General features: G+C 39.5%; 2 protein-coding genes across 5 annotated transcripts in view; both read left to right on the top strand.

The window, feature by feature from the left end:
* src (v-src avian sarcoma (Schmidt-Ruppin A-2) viral oncogene homolog) overlaps positions 1-16,790 on the top strand; it is a 28,953-nt gene extending 12,163 nt beyond the window's left edge. The window contains exons 2-14 of one of the 4 annotated variants that reach the window (XM_040038041.1): positions 4,893-5,154; positions 5,273-5,372; positions 6,093-6,110; positions 7,138-7,236; positions 8,152-8,178; positions 8,360-8,463; positions 10,325-10,474; positions 10,657-10,812; positions 11,684-11,863; positions 12,237-12,313; positions 12,396-12,549; positions 12,834-12,965; positions 14,262-16,790. In XM_040038041.1, coding sequence (XP_039893975.1) covers positions 4,902-5,154; positions 5,273-5,372; positions 6,093-6,110; positions 7,138-7,236; positions 8,152-8,178; positions 8,360-8,463; positions 10,325-10,474; positions 10,657-10,812; positions 11,684-11,863; positions 12,237-12,313; positions 12,396-12,549; positions 12,834-12,965; positions 14,262-14,470 — 1,659 coding nt within the window. In that variant the 5' untranslated portion in view covers positions 4,893-4,901 and the 3' untranslated portion in view covers positions 14,471-16,790. The remainder of the gene's footprint in view (positions 1-4,892; positions 5,155-5,272; positions 5,373-6,092; positions 6,111-7,137; positions 7,237-8,151; positions 8,179-8,359; positions 8,464-10,324; positions 10,475-10,656; positions 10,813-11,683; positions 11,864-12,236; positions 12,314-12,395; positions 12,550-12,833; positions 12,966-14,261) is intronic. The other 3 variants (XM_040038042.1, XM_040038043.1, XM_040038044.1) reach the window with 3 other exon arrangements.
* Positions 16,791-20,564: 3,774 nt separating this feature from the next.
* mical1 (microtubule associated monooxygenase, calponin and LIM domain containing 1) lies at positions 20,565-25,768 on the top strand. The gene is made up of 6 exons (XM_040038002.1): positions 20,565-22,489; positions 22,580-22,839; positions 23,699-23,906; positions 24,352-24,459; positions 24,638-24,693; positions 25,676-25,768. Exons 2-6 carry the CDS (start codon positions 22,582-22,584, stop codon positions 25,766-25,768), a joined length of 723 nt encoding a protein of 240 aa, XP_039893936.1. The 5' UTR covers positions 20,565-22,489; positions 22,580-22,581.
* The last annotated feature ends 332 nt before the right edge of the window (positions 25,769-26,100 follow it).

Genomic DNA, 26,100 nt, shown 5'->3' with positions numbered 1-26,100 from the left:
CCTGATGACAGTAGCCGTAATGCTCCGGCAATCAATCAAGTCTTGCGGCTTCGTAGCTTAGCAAAGTCGTACTAAAACATTTTTTGACAGATTTTTGAGCACCGTTTCGAGGTCAGTAAGCACAACCAGAATTCATACATAAGGCGCACGAGATTATAAGGTGCACTGTCGATTTCTGAGATAATTAAAGGATTTTAAATGGGCCTTATAGTGCCGAAAATACGGTACTTGCCAACCTGTCGGGGAAAACATATTTCTCCCAAGCAACTGACCTGTGTGACCTTTTAGAATTTGAGAATTGTCCTTAATGGGACCATCAACAGGAAAACATCCTCAACTAACATCTCTCTTTTTTTGTGGTAACTCCAATCAAATGGGAGAGAATTCCAGTATCAACAGTGTGTCTTTGTTCCAGGCTGTAAGCATGTTTATTTCTGCACTACCATCTTAACATGGAAGTCTGTAACAACTGACACATTTGGAGCCAGTCTCGGGAGGCCACAAAAGGAACTGTTCTTGGCGCTTACAAATTAATTTTTCAGGCCCGAAGGTTTACAGAGCGATTAAAACAAGAAATTAAATTACTCTTGACATACAGTAGTTTGCATGTATCATCCACAATGTCCCTAATGAAGTGATTAATTTTAAGCTTTGGTTACACATCAGTTCATGTTTTTTTCAGCTTATTTACCTCAGGCGTGATAATGAAATTACATGGCCATTAATGCATAAAGAGTAAATAAAAGCATGTCTGTGATGCCAGTAAAACTGTTGAAAGCTCTGCAGCAAATCCCATATTGTTTGGCCTCAATATTCATCATCAAAGTTGAATAGAGAGAAAGAACATGTTACTAATTTGTTCTAATAATACATTCACAGCAATAACTTAAATGTGACCTTTAACCTGGGCGGGCTATATGAAACACAGCTCTTTCCAATAAGGGCGACTGTCATAACTTGTCCAATCATGTATTAGATGCCAGGCCGACAGGAACAAGTCTCCTGAGACAGATATGAGGGGTCTACTGCAGTTGTCATGGCAAGATACAAGCCCTTACATGCTTCTTCACAGAACCATAGTTTCACGATCTGACTCAGTATTACTTGGAATTTTCTTCAGTTTCATACTGGGAAAACCCTCATTAAACTCACATACAGAAGATCTTAAGCTAGCTTGTTCAATTTTGATGTTCGTGACTGTTTGATCCTTCCCAAAAGATGAAAAGGCTTTTTTTTAAAGGGCCAGAGCACGACAGGCTGTGTTGTTGGTGAAATGGACTGGTACCATGACAAAGACTTGTGCGGTGAATGAACGACACATCTTTTTATTTGGATGAGAGGATACCATTCAGAAATTGTAATTGTTCTCGTTTCACAATAAATGATAAAGAAAGCGGAACAGGGATAGACAGTATCCTGTTCTGGTTGGGGTAGCAGAAACCCCAGCAGCAATATTAAAAGACTATACCCATTTACCAAAAGCTCAGGAGACTTGAAGGATTTGGAATTCATTGCCAGATCTTATGCATAATTAAGCAAACCCCCCTCCCACCAACCCAGCCACACCCCCTGCCTTGCTGGAGAGATTTTCATGCAGCCATGCCTCAGACAGTTGGTGCTTATTACAGTACCTCAGCGCATTTAGGCTTTTGTTATCATTAACTACTGCAGATAGTACACGTGGAGACATGATTCCACTTACTCTGCTGCAAATGATGACAATGTTTGGCTTCATGACTTCCTTCATTTCCATATTGCCTAATGGCTGTTAGAGCTAAAACACGCTAGGATCTGGCAACCAGAAAGCCACAGGCCACAGGCTGTTTCTGTGCCTTGTTTATGCTGCCTGCTGTGAGTTGACAAAAGATGGCTTTGTTGGAAACTGAGTGTGAAGGGAAAAAAAACGAGACTCTATTAATGCTCCGTTTCATGTTTACTTGATTGAGTCTTCCTTTCCAGGGAGGTTTTAGTGTATTTGTCTGTGTCTAGGACACTGTTGGCCAAAGGAACTGAATTCTATTCAGTCTTGAAATTTGCGAAAGGTCTTAATGGCTCTTTTTAATTTGTTCACTTCATCAGATTCTATACTGCTGCTGCTGAACCCTAAAAGCATAATTACTGAGTCAGTAAAATTCACCCGTGTTTACCAAAGTTTCTCCACAAAATTTGTTATTTAAATGCCATCTGATTGATCCTATTAAGGCAGCGTCCCTTATGAATAAGCGTCTTGCGTGTGGAATTGGGAAGCCTCTTACAAGACTGACGACTGCAGATCAGAGAGGTCTCTGCTCTGCCTCAAACAGCTTATTAACCATGCAAACAGTCTGCTGGGGGAGAGCACAGAACACACAAAGAGCAGCTCCCTGAGCCACCCGGCATCTTTGTGTCTACTCTCTTGTGTCTGTGTTTTTAACCTGCAACCCATGAAACCCCCCCTCCACCCCTTAATGCAGACATACCCAGGGGGCAGACTTATTGACTCTTCGGCCCCACTGCCCCTCATCCCTTTCTCCTCCCTCCTCCCATTTCACGATGATAACACCCCCCCCCCCCCCCCCCCCCAAAAAAAAAAAAAAAAAAATCAACCCCATGTTATGTTCACCTCCCTTTCATTTTTTCTCCTTATAATCCCTTTACATATTTTTTTGTATTAAATCGTCCCTGGATGAGCTCATATGTGCACTTGCACATATGGCCACAGGCATCTTCTAAACTGTATACAAACTACAAACACAGAAATAACTTCCACATCTCCTTTTGTCACCTCTGCTTCTCCTCTCCTGACGGAGGGGCAAAATAAGAGACAAGAACCAGCTTTGCAACTTCATTTCCTTATCTTGCATAGTGAACTCAGTCCTTTTATAGTAAGATATTTTCCACCATATGTCATCATTCATAGCTTTGAGTGGCTGCTATCCAACGTTTTGTAGCTGGCTTTGTTTTTGCATTCGCTTATTAACAACAGTGGACTGTGTATTGGCTGAGTTGAGCAGATTCACAGCCACCTAAATAACAGAGGTCAGGCAGGCCAACTAACTCGACACTATCCAAATGCACTTTTACCCTTATCTGCTTATCAGAAGTGTTTCCAAGCCATCCCACCTTAGTGTCTTTTCTAAATTAACATTTCTTAGCAGGTCGCCTGTGGCTATGTCTATCCATGATAGCAGTCCTTAAATTATTCTGGGCTTAGTGTAAGGATTTCCCTGCACTAAGCTGTGGTTAGAGTTCATGAACCTCCTCAGGTGGGGGAGCTTCAGAAATAAAAACTAAGCAGCAATCCAAAACTGGCCTGCTCTGTTCTCATCTTCTTAGTGCAGTTTCTCAGTTTTGTAATTTACTGACAACTTGAACACCATCAGCACTGATGAGTGATCTGCTATGTGTAAGATGCACTAGTTTATCATTTTACCAAAAATCATCACATTTTAAATGTATCAGTTATAACTGGTAACTGGCTGTTCAGACTTAGTTATCCATTTCTGTGTGTTTAAATTAGCCTGCGCAGCACGGTGGCCCCCCAACGCAGTCTGAGGGCCAGAGGACGATCACCTGCACTGTAATAACAGTATTATTTATTTACTTATTTATTTGTTTGTTTGTTTTGATAATTGTTCAGTTTTCTTGGGCATTTTACTTTGCCAAGTGGTCAGATTATCCGACTTGCTAAATAGCGATATCGTCTCCTGTTGTGATATGTCATTGCATTTAGTGTATGCAGACCAACACCTCACAGGGCCACACTGGGTTAGGACAAACACTGTTGTGGTGTACAAAATAGGTTTGCAACTAAAAATGATTTGTGTGTACTTTGTGTTTGGGCGGGTTTCAAATTAAAGAATCAGTCAATCAGAAAATTACCATCTGAGTCAGCTCTATTGTACATTTGTTTTTGTTTTTCCTGGTAACAGCTTTTACAACTCTGACATGCCCACAGGTCTAGTTTCTGAAAACAGCAGGACGCTGCTGAAAGCAAACATGCTTTGATTAACCAGAGTGCACAGTGCAGTATTTAGCAGCCTGAGAGATAACTGTATATTGGACTTACTAACACATTCAATGCAAAACACTATGGGTAATAATGCTTCTATAGCTTGTTTCAGTTAAAAGAAAATCATTTGTGTTTTTTGGTGTTTATATTATTTTAATATCTTATTTTTCTTTTGTTAAAGGTACTGAAAAGTACTCATCACAGCTGTCAGTGCTCAAACTTGCCCGCTCAGTAGTGACTAAATGCTGTAAATCCTCACATTTAAATGCTAAAACTCCTGAATGTGGGCATTACTTTAGCCACACTCACGTAATGGCTCTAAATTATTTCCATAATTGATGTTTACCAATCTTCTGTCGATCGTTTACTTACTCAGCACTGCTGTTGAAATGAAGGACTTTTTCATTCCCCCTCAACAAGACATGAACGTGAGTTTTGACGCAATGGGAATGCCACCTCGAAATGCTTCAGCCTTTCTCTGGAATTATTCAGCTTCTGACACATGTTCATGCTTGCATGTGTGACATAACTGCTGTCTGTGTTCATGCTGCTGGTGGGAGTGGGGTAAAGTGGATCCCGTGTCTGTGTTGAAACCGAAGAGTGGCAGCTGCTCCAACGTCTGCTGGAGATGTTTTGCTTCTCGTGGTCCGTGTGACACCGTGTCTCTGTGGGTTTAATAGTAGTCTCCGGTCCGTCTCTGGTTTCTGCATCTGGCTTTGTGGCAGTCAGAGGAATTTTTCCAGAGAATGTATTCTAAGAAGATCACATAAGAAAGCAAGTCTATTTGATGCCAAATTATAGTGTAATTTTTCTATTACAGTGCCTGGAAATTCAATTTGAATTAAGTTTATTCTTAATCTGCTGTCTCACAGAGTTTTCTCTGTCTTTGAATGCACAACAGGCCTTGGCTATGGGTGGATCCAAGAGCAAGTCCAAGGATGTAGGCCAACGAACACGCAGCCTCGATGGCAACCTCAGCTCGGGTGGAGGGGCTGGCGGCCACCACCTCAACTCCACTCAACAGTCCTTAACACCAAACCGCAGCCCTACTGTGGATGCAGGTCTCAGCGGGAATCAGTCAATGGCTAATACTGCAGAGCTAACGCTCTTTGGAGGAGTGGACAATAACAGCGTCACCTCTTCAAACTGCATAGCACGAGCAGGTGAGAACCTTCGCTGAGAGCTTTCAGTTTTACAGTTACCACCTTGTTGTGCTGGCTATTTAAACTGTGCACTCTGTATGCTTCACTTTATCAAAACCCACACTTTATCTTCTCACAGGAGGGGTGACGACCTTTGTGGCATTATACGATTATGAATCTCGAACAGCCACAGATCTGTCTTTTAGGAAGGGTGAACGGCTCCAGATAGTAAACAATACGTAAGTAAAACATTCACACTCCTTCTCTGTCGTCTTTTGGCATAAGTTATTGCTCACCGTCTGGTTACTGTGCTCTCCAAAATTGATGTCACTTGTCTACTGAAGACTTCTGTCTTTACAGTCAAGGGAAACATTTCCTATTCCCTATACTGTTGTTTTTTTTTAAGTACGGGCTTGCTCTTTGACTCAATAGCTATGCAGTGAACCATATAGTGTAGTCATGCACCCCCATTGCTGCCTGCCTACTGACAAATTACTGACCAAGAAGGCAGTTTGGAACAATAGTGGATTATCATTGACCCGCTAAGCCAGAGATCTGGCCCATTAATGGGTCAAGGATACTAAGAATGCTCGAACCAATTCTAAGACTTGTTAATGTAAGTGTCAGATAGGCTTGTCCTAGTTTTCTGTTTGGTCAGGTTCACTGGATTAGTAAAGCTATGCATAGTGAGTCAACGGGCTTTTGTCAAGATCATATTCTGCCCTCTGTTTTTTTTCTCTCCCTGGCCTCATTACTGTGCCTCATTCAATACACAGTAGTTCAAGTAGTTTAGGTTCGAAGCTTTATCATATGTGCTGTGCTGAAGTCTGTTTGTTCTGCGTACTTTGCTATTCTGCCACTGCTCATAATATGCTCTCTGTATTTCTCCAACGCTCTTCTTTTTCACCATTTCATCTCTCTTTCCCATTTCTCCTTCACAAACCATCACATTTTGATAGGAGGAAGGTGAACTGCAGGTTTGTGAAGCTTCTCTACGACTGTGTTTAAATCAACCATTTGTGAGCCTGTGTTCTTTGTATCACATGAAGCATATGTGAAACTGATGCCTCTGCCCTCGCCTCGTAGCAGTTGGTTGAAAGCCTTGCAGCACTATCAATGGGAGGCAAATAATCAAAGCAAATAAACATATTGCTTTAAAATTTGACTTGTGAATATAGTGCTGCAAAGCTTCAACAGCTCAACCTCTCGTAAAGTGTAGCCTTCATGCACCATCAGCCTGCCTTTTGCAATATCCATATGTTTCTATAATTACTAGGGATGGGAATCACAAGAATATCATCCCCTGTTGTGATATGGCATGAGTACACTGACAGTAAACATCAGCATTTTTATTAAAGCAAAGGGTCTAGATGGAGTCCCTTTGCCAGTTTGACTTACCAGAATCACTGCTTCATTTACCGCAACTAATTATGGATCATATCAAATGAAAGAGGGTGAAGGGAACAGAAGTTAACTAACATGTGCTGATGGAAAAGAAACTCTCAGAGGGGAAACTAGCCGGGGGAAAGCAAATCAGAGAACTAATTAACTGAACCGACACGTTATTATATAATAATATTAATTGAATAAGGATGATAATACATACGCACACTGACACCACAGTGGTGTACATAATTGCTGCATTTTGTCATTTCAGGGATATCTTTTCCTCACTTACAGATATCAGGATGTATTGTAGACGCATAGATCACGTTGCTGTTGTGTGCAGTAAATTATGATATTATTATTTTGTTAGTTACAGCGATTCCCAACCATAGTAATTGCATAACAGCAAAAGAACCTGGGCTGACATTCGTCAAGCTTCTCCAAGAGCCAAGAGCTGAAATACTACAGCTATTGCAGCAGTTACTAAAATTACAAAACAAACTCTATCCTTTCATTTATGGTCTGAGACACTTGATAAACAGCCCGAAAATTCACATTTGTGTTTTGGACTTGTGATGAGCCTTGGTAAAGCTGTGTGTTATCATTTCGTCTGTGCAGAGAAGGGGACTGGTGGCTGGCGCGCTCCCTGACCACCGGAGAGAGCGGTTATATCCCCAGCAATTATGTGGCTCCATCTGACTCCATCCAAGCAGAAGAGTAAACCCCTTTATTTTTTTTCTCTCTCTCTCTCCCTCTCGATGTGACACTTATCTGTCTTTCACCAAGCGCATGGAAAGATTAACCCTCAAACTCTGTGTTCTTTGGAGCTTTCAGTATTATTACTTTTATTGTGAATTAGAAATTTGACCTTAAAGGAATAGTTTTACATTTTGGGAGGTAATTTTATTTCATTTTTTTTGCTGATAGCTATGTAAAATTAGCACCAAAGCTACAGCGAGTTCACAACAGCTAGCCAGGTTCTCACTAAAAGTAGTGAAATACATGAACCTAACCATTTAAAAGGGACTACTGCTACATATTATTAGTTTGAAGTAATGAGGTCAGTGTATGTGGAAAATAATACTTCAGCCAAATGCTTAGGCTTCTAAATACTTGATTTCAGACAGTCTCTTATACTCTGTGCTCCGTGTAAAGGTGGATGTCTATTATGTGGTCATATCAGGCACATGGCTCTGGCTGTGAGGGCAGAAGCACCACCAGATAGTCAAGTCCAAGAATGCTGGAAATGAGTGTCACAGATCCCATTTAAAGCTCACTATGAGGCTACGAAAGTAGTAGCAACTTAGCAAAAGGACTAGAAAGAGCATAAAAATTGGGCTTGCTGGCAAGTGAACTTTGTTACTGTTTGACTGTATTTGCCTCTGTTACCAGTCTTTAAGGTAAGCTGAACTAAGTGAGTGTCTTTGTAATGTAACCCTGACTTGATCTTGGGCTTGATGCTGGGATGAAAGTCATTACACCGAAATCTTAAACTATCCATTCAACTCGCTGTAGCTCAGAAACCACTTTCTCTGCTAAACCTCTCATGCTAACCTGCTTGCTTACAATAAAACTCACAAACTAACTTTTTGTAACAACTTCGTTTCTCACCTTTGCCTCTTTCTCCATCAGTCATCTCAAACTGGCTCTAGAGTCCAGGTAAGCAGCTGTTGCACTGTAGGCACTTGTATGCACTGCATCTGGAATAACCGAAACCTTCTGAGACTATAAGCGAGTTCAGCCTCGATTTCCCATTCCCTCTCTTTCTCCCACTCATATCTCCTTCCCCTCACCAATCTGCTCCCTTGTGTCCCATGTGTTGTGTCTTGACCTCAACCAGGTGGTACTTTGGCAAAATCACACGCCGCGATTCTGAGAGGCTGCTGCTGAGTTTAGAGAACAGGAGAGGGACTTTCCTGGTGCGAGAGAGTGAAACCACCAAGGGTAAGTTGAATCACAATTGAAACTGAAATACGGTGAAGTATCTGAACGACTTAGTTAATTTGTTCTCTAATCAGAAACTCCCTGTAACTACTATTTTGACATTGATCATCAGACTGTTCGTTAAATATATCTGGTCTTGGTCGTAAAGTAGCTCTAAAAATGAAAGCTGTGCCAGCATCTACAACATTACTTTCCTTACTTCCTTACTCAATCGTATTTAAACATCACCTAGATATCCTTTTTAGATTTTCTAAAGTGTAGTTTGTGTACAAACTGATCCCTTAATCTGTTAAAAAAAACTTTGAACAAACAAAAACATTATTGCTTCTGGAAATTGCAAGAAACCTATAAAAGGTAATTCACCACAAGCAAGAATCAAGAGATCATGTGTTATCCCACTGATTTAGCTGATCTTCCCACTAACTCATCCACAACACAGAGTTTTAAAGGGATATGATTTGCATGTAGATATACATCAGTGTCGGATTGTTTTGTTTTTTTAATATATTGTGAATAAAAGTGTACTGAACTGAAAACACAGAATCATACAATATTAATATTTAATGTGCTGTAGGAGAGTTTCTGATTGGAGCTCTATTGTAGGTGGAAACACCATCAACATCTGTTAGTTTGCAGTGCAGTTTTTCCAGTTTTTAGTCATACAATAACTAGTTGAGGTGTTTCAGGCATGCAAGCTGTGTACATGTACTTTTTGTTAAGACAAGGAAAAAGTTAAAAGCTTGCCTGCATTTTTTTAGGATCTGTGATTGTTTTTCTGATTTTAAAAAGTGTTTTTTCAAACCACACTCATCCCTATTGAACAAAACTACTCCTGAATCAGTGACTTCTGATATCCTTCAAACACCAGCCCTCGGCTTTCTCACAAGTTTTCCTTTATGACAGAGTATGAGAAAGAGTAATTGTAAATGTAAAACTTTTAGGGCCTGGGCATGTAGATTTTTATTTTTAAAACCAGTCTACCCAGGGAACTTTTTAAAAAAAATCCCAGAAACATAGTGTGCAGTTATTTTTACACCTCTTCGTGTATCTTTCTATGAACTTGTAAAATGTTCAGATTTCAAAATGAATTTTCTGTTCTGTGACATATCAGACTAAAAAGGCACCGAGGAGAAGAAAGCAAATTCTTTCTACAGTAAGGCAAGCCTCCGTGCTGCTCGCTGTGCTCCCCGCTGTGCCGTGTCAGTCATGTGGCAACGTGGGTACAGAAGAGAAACAAATCAGGCAGATGGGAAAAGGTTGGATGTGATGCCTGTGGGACTCAGTGTAGAGAGATGGTTCTGATAGGCAGCTACTCTGATGCTGCTGCTGCTGCAGCAGTAAAATAGTCTCTTCGGGCTCAGTCAGTTGTGTGTATATGTCGTGTGTACACACTGGTACATTACAGGATTACTGTTATGGAGCAGATATATGGAATCTGGAGAGACTGAGAAAAGATTGAAGGTAGGGAGAGATAGGCAGAAGGGGAGTAGGTGGGTGAGCTGGAGCAGAGGCGAAATACTGGGTGAGTGAGTGAGACAGAATTAGGTCATTGTGGACCTGAGGCTATACAACCACAGGCCATATTGCCCAGTTCAAAAATAAAGAGAAAGGCTAGGCATCGCCTTGGGCCAAATCTGTGATTCAGACTGGTTTTTGGTTGACCAGCACTGCCCTCTGGTGTTGCAATGAACACACTGCCCACAAAAATGGACTCCAATTACTCTTCATTCTGAATGGCAAATGTTCTGTTACTTTCCACCAGGTGATTTAAAAGAAAGAACACAGATTTAACATCATTCGATGAATCAATGCTATCAATGTCTTTGCTACTTTGTGTTAATTGGTTATCATTTTCCCCCAGGTGCCTACTGTTTGTCTGTATTGGATTATGACAACACAAAAGGGTTAAATGTGAAGCACTACAAGATCAGGAAGCTGGACAGTGGAGGCTTCTACATCACGTCACGCACCCAGTTCAACTCCCTACAGCACCTTGTCAATCATTACCGCAGTGAGTTCAGTGCAGACAAAATGCTTTTTAGCTTCCCCTCCCCAACAGAGTCTTTAGTAATTACACAAATGAGCAGAGCGGCTCTAATATTCATTCACTCATTCTTTTAGTTAAACCTTTCCTGTGTTTCCTGCCCATTATCTGCTTTACCACTGACCAGCTTCACAATCTTCCCTCCCCAGAGCATGCTGATGGATTGTGTCACAGCCTAACAGACATATGTCCTGTACTGAAGCCTCAGACTCAGGGCTTAGCAAAGGACGCCTGGGAGATCCCGAGAGAGTCTCTCCGTCTTGACATAAAGCTTGGACAGGGCTGCTTCGGCGAAGTCTGGATGGGTGAGTCAGGCTTTATTCCTTTAATGGATATTCAGTTATTTTCTCTGGTCACAGCTATTGTAAGACCAAAGTGCATAAAATATTTTAGCGCTGCATGACTGAAAAATTGCACAGCTATAACTATTACTGCTGTAACTGATAGCTGATTCTGATTAGAATATTATTGCATGATCACTGTTGATGCCAGTGAAAATAAAATGCCAAACGTTTTAGAAATTTGGCCAATATGCCCTTTAAATATGCCGACGTCACTTCTGGAACATTTTCAGTGTGGCTGCTTTTTTCAAATTGTTCAGTAGATCTTTGTTTCTGTCGCTTTGCATTTTTTCCACTACAGTGTGCAATGAATCTTCCCCAGTGTATGAAAACAATGACCTGTCAGTTAGAATTTCATTTTGGGAACGTGGATGAACTGACAGGGAGGCAAATTAAGTGTAATGGAGGTTGGTGCTGGTGCGACCACAAAGCTCTTGTGTTTTCAGGCACACCCAGGTATGCTCAGGTCATACCTACTGACTGTCCTCCCACAAATGTCTTAAGGCATAACAGTAGAAATCAGCAATCATTTGTCTTTCCCTTTGGGGCAAATTCATAGTGAAAAAACAGGAGTCTTCCATTTGCTTGAGCTCTGACTAATTACTGGAAACTACCAGTAATTAGCTTTTAAGCAGAAATGTTTTGTTGTCAGAAAAGGATGGTCATGGAGCAACATTTAAAAAAGCAACCATATACAAGACTGTCCAGAGGTGCATTAGAAAATTATTTTAACGCTTAAATGACTTCAGTTTTAATGGGGGAAAGCTGGAATTGAATTGTTTAAGTTCTAACAATCAATACTAATGTTATACTAATAACATTTGTTTTTAATCAGGAACATGGAACGGTACAACGCAGGTGGCGATCAAGACCCTGAAGCCCGGCACCATGTCCCCGGAGGCCTTCCTGCAGGAGGCTCAGGTCATGAAGAAACTGAGACACGAAAAGCTGGTTCAGCTTTACGCTGTGGTGTCTGAGGAGCCGATTTACATCGTCACAGAGTACATGGGGCAAGGTCAGCGTGGGGTCCTCACTCGGCCACATTTAAATATTTTTTCAGAGTACATTTTTTCATTTGTAAATGTAAATAATCATAAAAATGTGTAGTACTTAAAATATTATTTGATTATGACTCATCGAAATCATATTTCTAAGTCTAATTAAAAGATGGACACGTCTTAAAAAAGGGGGATGTGATTAAGCAGAAACAGCCAAAAATTGAGCTAAACTATGATGTGTTTACTGCCTGGGAAAAAAGAAAGTTCTAGACAATGAATTTATTTATAAATAAACATCATTTCTGCATACATTTTTTTCAAAATTTAAAATGAATTTCAGGAATTTCATAATCTCAGTGGTGATTAACTTATTCTAATCCGCACTAACAGGTAGCCTACTGGACTTTCTGAAAGGGGACATGGGTAAGATGCTTCGCCTTCCCCAGCTGGTGGACATGGCCTCACAGGTCAGCGCAAATAATATCACGTTTTATTATTTAATTGTTTGTTACTTTTCTGTTATAAAACAGAGATTTGCCCCTTTCTCAGATTGCTTCGGGGATGGCTTATGTCGAGAGGATGAACTATGTGCACCGTGATCTAAGAGCTGCTAACATCCTGGTGGGAGATAACCTGGTTTGCAAAGTGGCTGACTTTGGTTTGGCTCGCCTCATAGAGGATAACGAATATACTGCCAGGCAAGGTAAAAGTATAAGGGTAAAAAAGACAGCATTTATTTTATCATGCAGTTTCTCCATGTGACACAGTAGCCTTTCTCTCTGTGTTTCTAACACCAGGCCAAATATAGAGTATTTCAAAGGCATCACATATCTATTTGGATTTTGTTCCTTCACTTTTGTGTAAGGAATCAGCGATTTTGTGATGTCACAGCTGTTGAACAGCAGGAAGCTCTGCCAGTTGGTTTTTTGTTTCAGCCTGTTTACAATGATCTAATTTCAGCCTCCTGATAAACTTGTTCTCTTGCAGGTGCCAAGTTTCCCATCAAGTGGACGGCCCCTGAGGCTGCGCTGTATGGCCGCTTTACCATTAAATCAGATGTATGGTCATTTGGGATCCTACTGACTGAACTGGCTACTAAAGGCCGAGTCCCATACCCAGGCAAGTATAGATAATTTTGTTTAAGGCTTTATTATGGTTGAAGGAATTTGAACCTCAAAACTTAATGCTTAAAGGAAATGTATGTTTATTTTTTCCCTGTGAGAGACTAAATAACACATAAAAAAAAATCAATCCTAAAGGTCATTTGAGATCTAAAACCACTGGTGGGCAGATAATCCCAGATTATAAACCCACAGTAGGGGTGTAAACCTTTGGAGGTTGTTCTGAGGATCATTAACCCACTATTGGTCATTTGACCTGGATAACCTACACAGACTTCCAGACATTTCCTAAATTTGGTAACTGTAACATTTTTGGCTTTTCAAAAATATTCACAACCCCTTTTTAAAAAAAGGTCATCCTGTTTTTAGTAACTCTCAGGAGTCCTTCTGTTTATGAAGTATGTCAGTTTCATGGTCTCTTCATAGTCAGTGTTTGCTGAAGGACCAGCCACAGCTTTCAAAATGCTGTTAAAGAATGGAGAAAGCCTGCATTTGTTTATGATGTGATTGAATTCATATGTGGATTATATCCGAGGCCTTTGTTGACTATCTAGTCAGAATGGAAAACTCCCACCAGCTCATCCTTAATAGTACTAGCCCTAACCAGATTCCTGAAAGTGGTGATCTGCATCAGTTAGCCCACCTACCACGTCCATCAAGAGTCAGTCTTAGTTTATATTTATTTTTATTTATTTATTTATTTTTTGGCTCGCTCCTAATGCTTCATTGTATCAATCTTATTGATTTGTGGTCGTGTTTCAGCGTTCCAGTTCTTGAATATCGTGGCACCAGAGAATAATGGGTTTCTGATAGTCTTGTGTTTTTATAAAAAATGGGAAGACTGTAGAGTTTGGCTGCTTCACAATAAAAATAAAAAGTGTAACCACTAGGGGGCATCAGTTAGCATGCACTCAGAAAGGTTTCTGACTGAGTGACCTGAAAGATTTGCAAGACAGCCATAATAAGAGCTGGTTGACTTCTCTAAATGCTCTGTGACATCATACAAATATGAAAAAGTTAAAAATTTTGGCCTATATTTTGATAATCCAGTTTGGATTACATGTGTTTTAAGAGTAAGTGCTGCTGTAATGTCAGCCCTTAGGAGTTTTATTAATAACTCAGTGAAAGAAAATAATTGTAAAATATGCATAAAAATAATAAAAAGATCAGAATACACACTTACCTAATAATTCTGTATTCTGTGTATAGCATAAAGATGTCTTACTTAGTACTCCAACTATGGAGATAGTTTTTCAGCCGCATACCTTTCATAATGCTTTATTTTCTCTACCAGGTATGGTGAACCGGGAGGTGTTAGACCAGGTGGAGCGTGGTTATAGGATGCCATGTCCAGCAGAGTGCCCCGAATCCCTTCATGAGCTGATGCTGAGCTGCTGGAGGAAGGAACCTGAGGAGAGGCCAACTTTCGAGTACCTGCAGGGCTTCCTGGAGGATTACTTTACCTCCACAGAGCCTCAGTACCAGCCAGGAGAGAACCTGTAACCAAGCTGGCAACATATCTGTGCACAGTATGGATGTGCATAACTGAGCATGTGCATCGTCTTTAAAGTGCATGGATAATTGTGTATGGGGCGGTTGTGTTTTGTTTTGGGGTTTTTTGTCTAATGGGGCAAAGAACTGACACATATTTGGGTACAATCATTGATTCTGAGTGACATCAAACCAATCAGCAAAATCCAGTCTTTCCAAAGTCTCTCCAACATTTCCAGTTTGAGAGACTGTTTTCAAGGTATGGTATTATTTTTCAACAACCCAAAACAGGCAAAGAGGTGTGTCTGCCTTTTATGTGTTTGTAAGGTGTCCTAATAAGCCTTCCTCGTGGGTTCTTCCTATGTTATTTCTCCTGACTGATCTTATAATTATCACCATCAATGACACAACATGGCCTACAAGACAGCACATCAGTCAAACATGGGTGGGTGTCCAGAGAGTTAAGTTTATTGGTTACAACAGGATGTCTCTTTTCGCCACATTTTCTTTGGGATCCCCTTCGAAACGCACACGCTCAGACGCCGTCTTCCATTTTTCTGCTCAAGAAGCATCTATGTGGTACCAACATCAAATTTTAAGATATTATCGATCTCTTTAAAAAGAATTTGCTATTATACCTGGATTAACTGGAAATTTTCCATGGTAATACTTCAGTTTTTAGCACCACACTTCCCCTGTGCAACATTGAGGCTTGTTTCTGGATTGCTGTGAGATTTTGTGATGTGAAAGTGATGTGAAAGTCTCTTTCACCAGCTGGACTAATTGAGTTATTGCTGTGACCAACATACAGCTCAACGCAAAGAAGAAAAGAGGCCGTCCCTGTCTCTATTTGCTAATTGTGACTTTTCTTAATCTATAAAGATAAATGGCTACTGATCACTAAAGATCATCTCAGGATGGAGAAAACAAGAATTCTTCCGTGAGGATTTTTGTGCCAATGAAAAATGTCTTTTTTACTCTCTTCTACTGTGTAAAAGTGTATTTTAATACTCCGGACTTTTCTTACAATGAAGCTTGTGTTATCTAAACAGAGGTTATGCTGTTCTGTTCTTCTTAAAGGATAATCCACTGTTTGTGAGATCCTGCATCTGTGTACACTTTTGGATCACAATTGGATCACCAGCATGCATTTTAATCTGTAGATTTACTTTCAAGCATTCGCATTAAAATCAGGTGAATGTCCCCGCGCAGTTCTCAACTTCATGGATATGAAGACGATTTTTAACCAGCAGTAGTATTTCACTAATGAGTGCAAGTTTTCGGACAATGTTACACTGGAGATATTGTCATTGTGTTCTTATTGAATATGATAAACGAGCAGCAGTATGGTTATGCCTCCCTGATGCCTATGGGAGGCAGACTACAAAGCTTTCCCAGGACCACGGTGGCAGGTATAACAAAAAAAATTGGCTTCTTGAAACCTAATTGTAAATATTCTTAATGATAATATTTGTATATATCTTTATAATTTATTACTTTAAAGAATAACCCAATTGTTTATTTTGCTTTCTGGTACTTTTCTGGGTTACATAACATCTTAAAGTATAAGATTAATCATAGTTGCAACACTTCTGAGCACAGGTATGTTTCTTTGTGCACGTATTTCTGTGAAACCTTTCTCAGTTGAACATTAACGTGCCAGTTGTTTCTCGCCACATACTGATAATCTACCAGCATCGATGCTTCCCATAATACAATCAATACCACAATGTTTACATCGTGATGACCTTTAGATCATTTTGATGCTGCTATACAGGCTGAGAAATTAGCAGGTAATCGCGTGTCATTCTTGTCAGACATGTTGCTTTCATGAATCTGTTCGACAGTGTTGTGCTGCCACCTTCTGTTGTTCCTCGAGTGGGCTCTCCAGCCGGGATTTCCCAAAGCACTGCTGGTTAAGGCTGAGTAACTCCACACAAAAGGATGATGCAGCTGCCATGAATAGGAGCTTGATATCTGTGTTACATCTGCTGTGTTGCACGGATAAAGAATGCAATGGCCTGCAGGTGTAGTTGGGTTGTTTGCATCGTTCCCTTTTCCTGCTGTCTCATTGAATGTTTGAGCAAAAATATGGATAAAGTGCATGAAAAAGATCATATAGTCAGTATGCAGCCTTGCTAATAAGCCAAGGACATTTCCTGTGGGGTTCTGTGGGTCTCCTTTCTGGCTATGCAGATATTTTTAAATCAGTGATATTCCTATATATACTCTTTTTCTACTGTATCCAATGGGAATTTTCACATAAATAACTCTTTGTTAAATCCTACTGATTACTGTTCAAATTTGAATAAAATTTGTATACTGCCTATGACACGCACTTTTGTATATTAACTGAACAAATGCTTCTTTAAAAAAGAAAGAAAAACATACTCACACAAAGCAGTAATGTACACAAAATACTTGATTATCCTTTTCTAAGACACAAAGGTAATCTTCCATTGACCTAGAAAAAGATTTGAAAGCATATTTATAGCGACATGCAACGAACAGTAGTGTCAATTTTTTTTATCTACATATAAATAGTCTAATTACAAGACTTTTGCATAGTCTTTATTTCTTCATATTTCGTTTCCAAGGAGCCACATTTTTTCTTAATTTTTAAAGTGCTTTTAAGCAATAGTTCTTTCAAAGTTTTTCTCTGCATATATTGTCTGGTTTTTCACTCATTTTCAGTCTAGTCCTTGTACCTGAATATTTTAAGAGGAATGTTTTTTTGTTTATTGTGCCACTTAACAATGAGCTGAATCATTCAAGCCTAAAATAGACACCTAACTCACGGGATGAACCGGTATTGTGTCTACACATAACAACTTGACAGCTAACCAAAATTGTATCTTTAGGCATTTTGTTAGTAGATTCCTGTCACAAGAGCACGTAACTTGTTCCCATTTGTTTAATTGAATCAATGAAAAAATACCAAAGATGATACAGTTTGACAGGCATAAATTTTTTTGAACCAGCAATGTGATTCCTGAAGAGTTTTAGCAAAAAAAAAAAAAAAAAAAGGCATATCTCAGTATGGTGTACAGTCTGTCTTTACAAAAGGTGAATGGTATCTAAAAGTCATGTCCTTAAGAAACTGGAAAAATCCCAGCAAAGAACTGACACTGGACCTGAGATATGCATTTGGCCCTTCAGTGCTTCCATCTACTGTCCACTGAATCCTCATCAAAAACATGTTTTACAGATGCATTTCAACCAGTGGTGTTGGGGATCTTCTCAAAATTGTTGGAAATCTAAATGCAATGTCATCTAGTCTGATTGGCAGTGGCTTCATTATTTCAGCTGGAAAATGATCCCAAACCTGGACACAACAACAAATAATGGAAGATTATCAGCCTTTGATTGGCCTCCAAAGAGCTCAGACCTCAACACTACTGAAGTACTAGGGGGTCATCTTGATATACAACAAAACAAAAGGGAGCCTGCATCTATTTATGAGCTTTGAATGTCCTTCAAGAAGCCAAGAGAATTATTCCTAATGACTACTTAAAGAAACTACAAGACAGCTTGCCTGAGAGAGTTCAGGAAAGTTAATCAATAAAGGTGGTCATACTAAATACCAAACAAGTCTATCACAGTGCACCATGGACAGTCAGATCTAGGGCTAACACATAGAGTCAAATAATTAAGTAAAATAATTTGATAGATATAGCACAAGAAGCTTATTTCGCCTGCTCCCGTATACATACGGAATGACTATGCATATTTATTCCGTATGTATACGGATTCCTGTCGCAGTCGCCAAGGGATTTAGGCCTATGTCTCTTTCCGGTCGAAATCCGGAGATCTTTCGAGTATTTTATATATGGGGGACTATGTAGCCTACATTATCCGTGCCATTATGAAGTAATGGTAGAAGTTGTAATTAATGTATTTTCAAATATCCTTTTATTTGTTTCTTTTCTCTTGTAAAAGAGAATAAAGTAGGAGTAGAAAGTTGGAAATATTCAAGTTAAATAAATTGAGTCCAAGTTCTTCTTTGACATTAAACATTGTTTCACGATATGGTTGCTCTATGCATTTTCTTAACGTGTAAAACCCACTGATGACATGTTTCACAAGTATAATTGGATTATTATTATTATTATTATTATTATTATTATTATAGCAGTATTAACATGAATACTGAGCTGTGATCACAGAACTTGTCGTCCGCGTGCATCGCCTCACAGCTCATCACGTGGGGCTCGCGCTGTGTGTAGCTTTACAGAATGTCCCGGAAGAGGCTCCACTAGTGTAGTGCGGGCGCGAGGTGCAGGTGAGGCAGTCCACGTCCTTACCTGTAACCAAAGGAGAAAAAAACGAAAAAATGGGAGCGACAGCATGGACACAGTTTCAAGGAAACCCGCTTCTAGGTCGACCTCAGAGCTGGTAATGTAATGTTGTATATTGTGCCTGTATTTCCCCCCCTCTCGATCTCTGAGGCGGGTACTTTTTCTATAAGTTTTCAAGTTTATTGATTGATTGTGTAGGTCATTACGTGCTGCTGTCTGAAGCGTATCTTTTAAAATTCTCTTCCATCATAAAACACGCAATTAAATCATTTAGTTTTTATGATGCAGCTCTATAAGATATATTTTCTCTGAACTTAAGTCAGCTCCTGTTTCAGGGTGCAGTTTGCAATCTGGCTGCTTGCATACAGTAACATGTTGGGACTGCACCCTGCTTTGGCATAGCAGAACGCGATCAGTGCCACGCCTGCTCATTTATCAGTTTGCTATGATTGTGAGATCATAAGTATAAAAAAAAAAAATGCCAGCACAAAGTCTAGATACGTGTCCAGGAAATAATCTCTCTGTTTCCTCTCACATCTTCTTCGCGTCGCTCATTCTCCTTTCTCTTTCTCTTCTTTTATGTCCTTCTGTAAACCTGCCAGGCTGGACAAGAGAATATGATCCATCCACGAGTCTGATAAACACAGCGTTGCTGCCAAACAAAGTGCACAGAGCTTACACGTTAAATAAGGTGGGTCAATCCACTCGAATCCAATCCACTGGCAGTGAGTGAAATTAGGTCAAATTACCTTTCAGTCCTGCTATTTTCTGTCTGATCATGCTGTCAGCAACAACATTCCCGAGAAGACTTGCTTCTCGCCTAGAATTGCTTAACAGAAGTCAGATGATGATGATGATGATGGTGGTGGTGGTGGTTGTGTGTTGTTTTACCTTTGTCACAGATGGCACTTCTTTTCGCGTGGCCGTTCTTAAACTTGTATTTTAGCGTGAGAATATTTTCTTTTTTAACACTGCAACACTTACAAAAAGGAAATATGTCTGTGGGCTTGTGGTTTCAGCTGTGCAGTTTTACATGTTTAAGAAGGGGAAAAAAAGAACATGACAACAGATTATAAAAACAGCAGCCTCCCTGAGAATTAGATCAAAGTATCAAGTCGGCCGTGTGAGCTATTTTTAAGTTTTTAGATTTGACAGTTTATTTTGTCTTCAAAGAGTACCTCACTCTTCTTAAATGTTCTGTTTTTAATGGGAGGAGCGGTTCACTTCATAGCCTTGGAGACAAATAACCACCAAGTCATTTGTGACTCCTCAGTCTGCTATATATAGCCTGTAGCTGTGTATTCTTGTCAGTTCAATTCAGTTATATTTATATAGCGCCAAATTACAACAACGCTCAACTCAAGAAACTTAATATTGTATAAGCACTTGATTACAGTGGGAAAGGAATGTCTCCTTTTATAAAGGTAGAAACCTTCAACAGAGCCAGGCTCAGGGAGGGGCAGCCATCTGCTACGACCGGTTGGCGGTGAGGGCAGGGAGACAGGAAAAAAGACACGCTGAGAAAAAGAGCCAGAGATTAACTATAACTAATGATTAAACACTGACTGGTGTGTAAATACACAGAGAGTGAAACACACAGGGTATTATATACACATATAAGGTCGATAGCTGTATATAATAAAATAAGATAAGATGATTTAAGGTGTAATTGGAAAATTCCTGCGTTAAAGCCGCCAAAATATTACATAAAATACTAAGGTTTAATAAATCCTAGAAAATAAAGTTAAAATCTACATAAAATGCAAAAAGGGTAAAAATAATAAATATTTCTAAACTATGTAACAAGTTAAACGTTCGAGTATTAAAGTAAAAATATACCGTTAGATATTTTAGTTGAACGAGAGCTGTTTTTTGTTTTTTTCATTTGCACTGTGCCTTTTTCGTTGAAGCTAGTGTTCTGCATCTCCATGGAGGTTTATCTAACACACCAACACAACTATTTATCTTTGTGTTTATGGCAGGTTGTGATATCTCTTTAGTTACTGAAAACTGTCCTGCACAGTAACAAGCATTAAGTCAATAAACAAAATAAGAGGAGTGATTTATTTAAAAAATTTTAGCATCTTGTCATATGGACGCAAAAGCTGCCTCGTTTTGATGCCCATTTTCAGGAAACTGTAGTAAAATGTGAGGACGGAAATGTTGGCCTTAGGAAAAGCTAAAATGCAGTTGTGTTCACACGCATACGGGGGCAGTCGTGCAAAGCATGCAGGTGTACTCTCTATAATGAAAGACTTTGTCTCAGGCGGAGGGCAAGAGCTGACAACTTTACAGAAGAGAAGCGTAAATACCAGTAAATGGTACAGTGATAGTTACAGGAAATGTCAGCCTCACACTTTTGGTGTCATCTGCATTTTCTTCAGCTTGCTGTTAGGAAAGCGTTAACTTGTGGTAAATTTTCAGAATTCACCTTTCAAACATTGTATTTGTTGCTTAAGGATGCTGTTGACTTCAAAGATTAGCATGTTGCTAGGAGTGCCACTAATTCTAGGTTAGTCAACAATCTTTGCCAACATTGGGTAAAGGTTGACCGAGAATATATGAGCTCATAGCTCCTATTTTAAACAAAATATTTCCCACAATGAGACATGCATTGTTTAGGAGTTTACTGTTCCTTTTAACATTCTTTTGTTCTACACACATCGTAGAGGCTTCATCTGATGGACACTAGGGTCAGATGGTGTTGAAAACCTATAGCTGTACTCTTTGTACTCAGTGTTACATCTGCAGTAATATAGTACAGTAATGTGGTTTCCGTGTTCTTAGTTAGATCCTCCCCTCACAGGCCCATATTCACGCAACGCTGTGCGTGACTTGCAACCAGAGATGTAAGGTTGAAAAAAGATCCACGGGCATATTTCTTTAATTGCTAAGATTCTTCAGAAGTCAAAATCTAGGCCATTATCGTTCTCTCATATTCGATTTATGTTTCATCTTCTCTTGTTGGTCACTTTTCTTTGAACCATATGACATCACTGAAGCATGTCTGTCCTAAAAAGAAATAGTTGTATATAACTTGGTTTTGCCAGGGTTAAGACAAAAGAATTACCAGCAGACCAAACACAGGAAACCGTGCTTGAAATGCCAGATTGTTAATGTGAGTTTGTTGTCTACTGCCTTTCCTTTTCCCATACTTTATTTGATCATATTATAAAATATCTTTGGCTTTTGAACTGTTAGGCAGACAAAGCAAGATCTTCGGAGTAGGCCCTGCCCACCATGTGTTTTTAACTACCCGTCATTAATTAATAGCAAAAGAATCAACAGATCAGCTGAGTATAACATTACATATTAATTTTCACCCCTTTTGTTTACTGAAAAGTAAGCATATAAAACATGTGTTTTAGCCACATGTTTCTATTACACTGTGTCCTCTTTCTTACAAGCAAGTAAATTTCCTGAGACTGCATGTGAGAATGACACATCAGCTGTGGGCGGGCTGTTTGGTTGTAAAAAGAAAGATAGAGAGAGCCACAGGGGCCCCATGGAGGAAGTTAGTAATGACTCAGCCAACCAGGTGACATAAAGCCATCAGTGTTCAAACATCTGGACTATAATTAAGCGCACACGAGGAGGGAAATTCCCACAACAAGGCATGTAGGAGTTTTACATGACTGGACCACCTCTAAACATTACACCAACAAAGGCTGTAAACAGTGGGAAAACGTTTGATCATTTACATGAACCTATCCTGGGGAGGTGTTACTTCCAGGTAGGAAAAGATGATGTCACGATATAACTTCTTCTTTCACAGCTACCCAACCCAGTGACCAAAAGGAACTGGTCTTCTTGACATCCTCAGCTATGGCGAGCCAAGGTCCTGTCAACCCTTCACATGCTACGTTTGACCTCTTTGTCCAAGCCCAGACCTGTAAGGATGTAAAGCACCATTTCACTCAGCTCTGCAGGCAGCTGGAGATCGATCCGCAGGATTTCGGGAGCTTCTACGCAAAGTTAAAAGAAAGACTGAACTACTGGAAGGCCAAAGCTTTGTGGACCAAGCTTGATAAAAGAGCTTCTCATGAAGATTATCAGCAAGGAAAGGTCTGCACTAAAAACAAGGTACAGACGACTAAAGGTCATTTATTGTCATTTTCAAAAAGATAAAAGATTTTGATGTAAGAAGTTGAGATTGTGGTTCTACTACTTGCATGATAGAGATTCCTCTTTAATCGCAGCTACATTAAAAGAGTTAAATCACGTCTCGTAGCTTTTCCAGAGATTTGGATTGTGTCACAGAATCTTCATTAGTAGAGGAAGTTTATCCATTTATGTCGTGGCTCATTATAGAAAGTTAAAATTCAACTCGAGTAGGTTAAATTTGCAAGAGCGTTTGCAACATGTGGATCACTAATCGATTAGGTTAGGCCATGAGTACTGCTGTCCACGAAGACTTTCTGACATTTTGTGACATTTATCTTTCTCAACTTTGTGTATTTTAATCTTCATTGAATGCTTTTTTGATGCATTTATTTTAGTCAGAACATAAATGTATCAACCTGTGATAATAATGGTGTTTCCTTACTTTTATAGAAAACATTCTATGCCTAAAACTATAACAAAAAAAGTTATTAAAAAGATCATACAGATTATCTATAAGTGCTTTTTCCTTTCCAAGAACCTTTGCTGCACTTGCGGATCGATAACTGCAGCCATCAAACTACAATTTATTTTCAATTCAGATGTCATATTTGATTGTGGGCTGGGACTCTGTAGGTTTTTGCATCTCTTCCCTTTAATTTCTTGTTAAATGTTTGCCCTTTATATATAATTCATGACACTCTCACATTCATCAAATGGCTTTATACTAATTGTCCTTCAAGAGCAGCTTAAAATCGTTCTAGTTTGTCCTCACCTTTTGCTTTAAAAATGTTTTATTATCGCGTCCATGCTGAGGGTTTGCTGATTTCCTCTCTCCTAGTGCCTCGTCCTGGGTGCTGGTCCATGTGGCCTGAGAGTGGCCATTGAACTGTCCCTGCTGGGGGCTCAGGTGGTGTTGCTGGAGAAGCGGGAGACATTCTCCAGAAACAATGTTCTCCATCTGTGGCCCTACACCATCTATGACCTCCGTGAGCTCGGAGCCAAAAAGTTCTATGGCAAATTCTGCTCTGGCTCTCTGGATCACATCAGTGAGTGCCTCAGTCAGTTATTGGAGTGAGAGTCTATATATAAAGCCGTTTTGAGCCAGTCTGAAATGAATTAAATAAACTCACTGCATTATCATTGTTTATGGGGCTCCCATACTTTTAGTATTACATGATACAATCTCAAATTTCAACCGTGTAGTTGTTTTTTTCACTTAATCGTTGCTAATCAAACAAAATGGGCTCTCAGATTCACAATTTCTGTATTTTTCTGTCATTCATATTTTATGGCTTTATTACCTTTAAGTTCTGGTAGGTCAACACGAGCAAATTTCAGACATCACATTACTGAATTTTCTTAACAGAAGAGTTTTTAAAGAGAGAATTGCAATATTAGCAACCATTTTTAATCTGTGCACGACTGATAGTATTTGTAGCATTTTGGTTATGCTACACACACATTTCTCATGACACCCACATATATTTTTAGGCATCCGTCAGCTGCAGTTGATTCTATTGAAGGTGGCACTCCTCCTCGGGGTAGAGGTGCACACTGGAGTGGAGTTCCAGGGTTTGATTGAGCCCTCAGGAGAAAATGGTATGTGCGTTTAACAACCATCCTCATCATCCTCCCTATTAAGTTTGCTTGCTTTATCCACTGTTGTTGTTGTTTCTCAAAACTGGAAATATTCATAGACAACCAACATGTAAAGCAGTAAACTTGTGATGAAATCCGCTGAGGTGCAGAACATAAAAGTTTGATGTGTTTCTGACAGGTTGGATGGCAAAACTGCAGCCCCGGTCTCATCCTGCTGCAGCCTTCCAGTTTGATGTCTTTTTTTTTTTTCCCGCAACCCTTTCATGCATGAATTATGACAACCTCAATAGGATTTCTTTCTTAAGTATTTTTATTCATCTTTAGGCATGACAAAAAGATTTTTGAACTTCACTTTTTTAAACATGGACTTTTTTCAAAGAGGTTTTTACATGTCTACTTAGGTGGACAACACACATTTTGACTGAATTTGGTATGAAGTGACACATCAGCGTCCAGTGTCGTGGTTTATGTGCAAGTATACCATCAACACTGGCACAAATACAAGAAAACAGCCTTTGAGTCGTGACCACTATGCGTGAAAGGGTTAATGCAATGAATTAACTTGTTAACTTTCCTGTCCTTTCTCTGTGTATAATGTATTCATTAGCAATGTTCCAATTGATTTGCATATTAATTTACCATATCAGGATATATCGATTTTCATATTTTGTGCAGTAGGATCCAAGAGAGAGTGGAGCCCAATCCAACTGACTTTAGGCAGTGGGGTACACCCTGGAGAGATTATTTGTTAATATAGGGCTAACACAGAGTAACAAACAACTATTCACGACCAGTTTGGAATAATCAATCAAGCTTGCATGCACGATTGTTGGAAAGGTGCGAGCAGCTGGAATGATCTTGTCAGGCACAGGAAGAATATGCAGACTCTACACAGGAAGCAGCAGTGAGTCAGCATATTCACATTCACATGTGTTGCCTGTTCTTAAGACTAGCCTGGTAAACTTGACATATTTGAGGCTTGAATAAAAGTAAAAATGTATATTTGCAAATATTTAAAGCTCTGTAAACACTGATTAAGGTGGACACTGAGCAACCTATTATACAGGAAATGTGCCCCACAGTAAACTTAATATGAGCCTAATTTTTATTTATAACTGCTCCTCATATTAAACTCTGCCAAAGTGAGTCAAAACATCGTCCTTCAACTCATTCTTAACATGTTTTCCTACTTTCTTTTTTCCTTCTGGATCTGTAGGATATCAGCGAGACAGGATATCCCTACTACAGAGATTTCTGGCACAGAGTTCCACCCACCTGCTGCTCAAATCTTTTGTTTGAGCTGGCTTAAAGGAAAGGTGGCCTCTAGGGGAGAGCAGCGAAAACAGTTTGTTTCAAACAGAGGATTAACTGCGGGAGGGCACCAAAGCCCAGTATGAGATAATAAGGATTATTTTCACATGTGAATTGTCCAAAGCTACACGAATAAAAGTCCAAGAATAAAACATATTGAGCTGAAAATGAACAGAATAGGTCCACTTAAAAAATAAATAATCTAGTCCAGTGAGTCAGTTGGAATATATAGGGTTTAAAGAATATTAAGAGATAAATCCTTGGCTGTACTGAAAACTGCCTGGCATTTAAAACTATTTTTCTGTGTAGCTCATCTCCGTGGTGCAATAA

Source organism: Simochromis diagramma, unplaced genomic scaffold, assembly GCF_900408965.1.
Source record: "Simochromis diagramma unplaced genomic scaffold, fSimDia1.1 OVJJ01000061.1, whole genome shotgun sequence".
Taxonomy (NCBI): Eukaryota; Metazoa; Chordata; class Actinopteri; order Cichliformes; family Cichlidae; genus Simochromis; species Simochromis diagramma.
This window is presented reverse-complemented; position numbering and strand designations above follow the sequence as displayed.

Coding starts and splice junctions, on each gene's coding strand:
- mical1 (XM_040038002.1), top strand. CDS start 22,582: ATGGCGAGCCAAGGTCCTGTCAACCCTTCACATGCTACGTTTGACCTC. Junction 23,907..24,351: donor TGGCTCTCTGGATCACATCA/GTGAGTGCCTCA, acceptor ATATATTTTTAG/GCATCCGTCAGCTGCAGTTG. Junction 24,460..24,637: donor TGAGCCCTCAGGAGAAAATG/GTATGTGCGTTT, acceptor TGTTTCTGACAG/GTTGGATGGCAAAACTGCAG.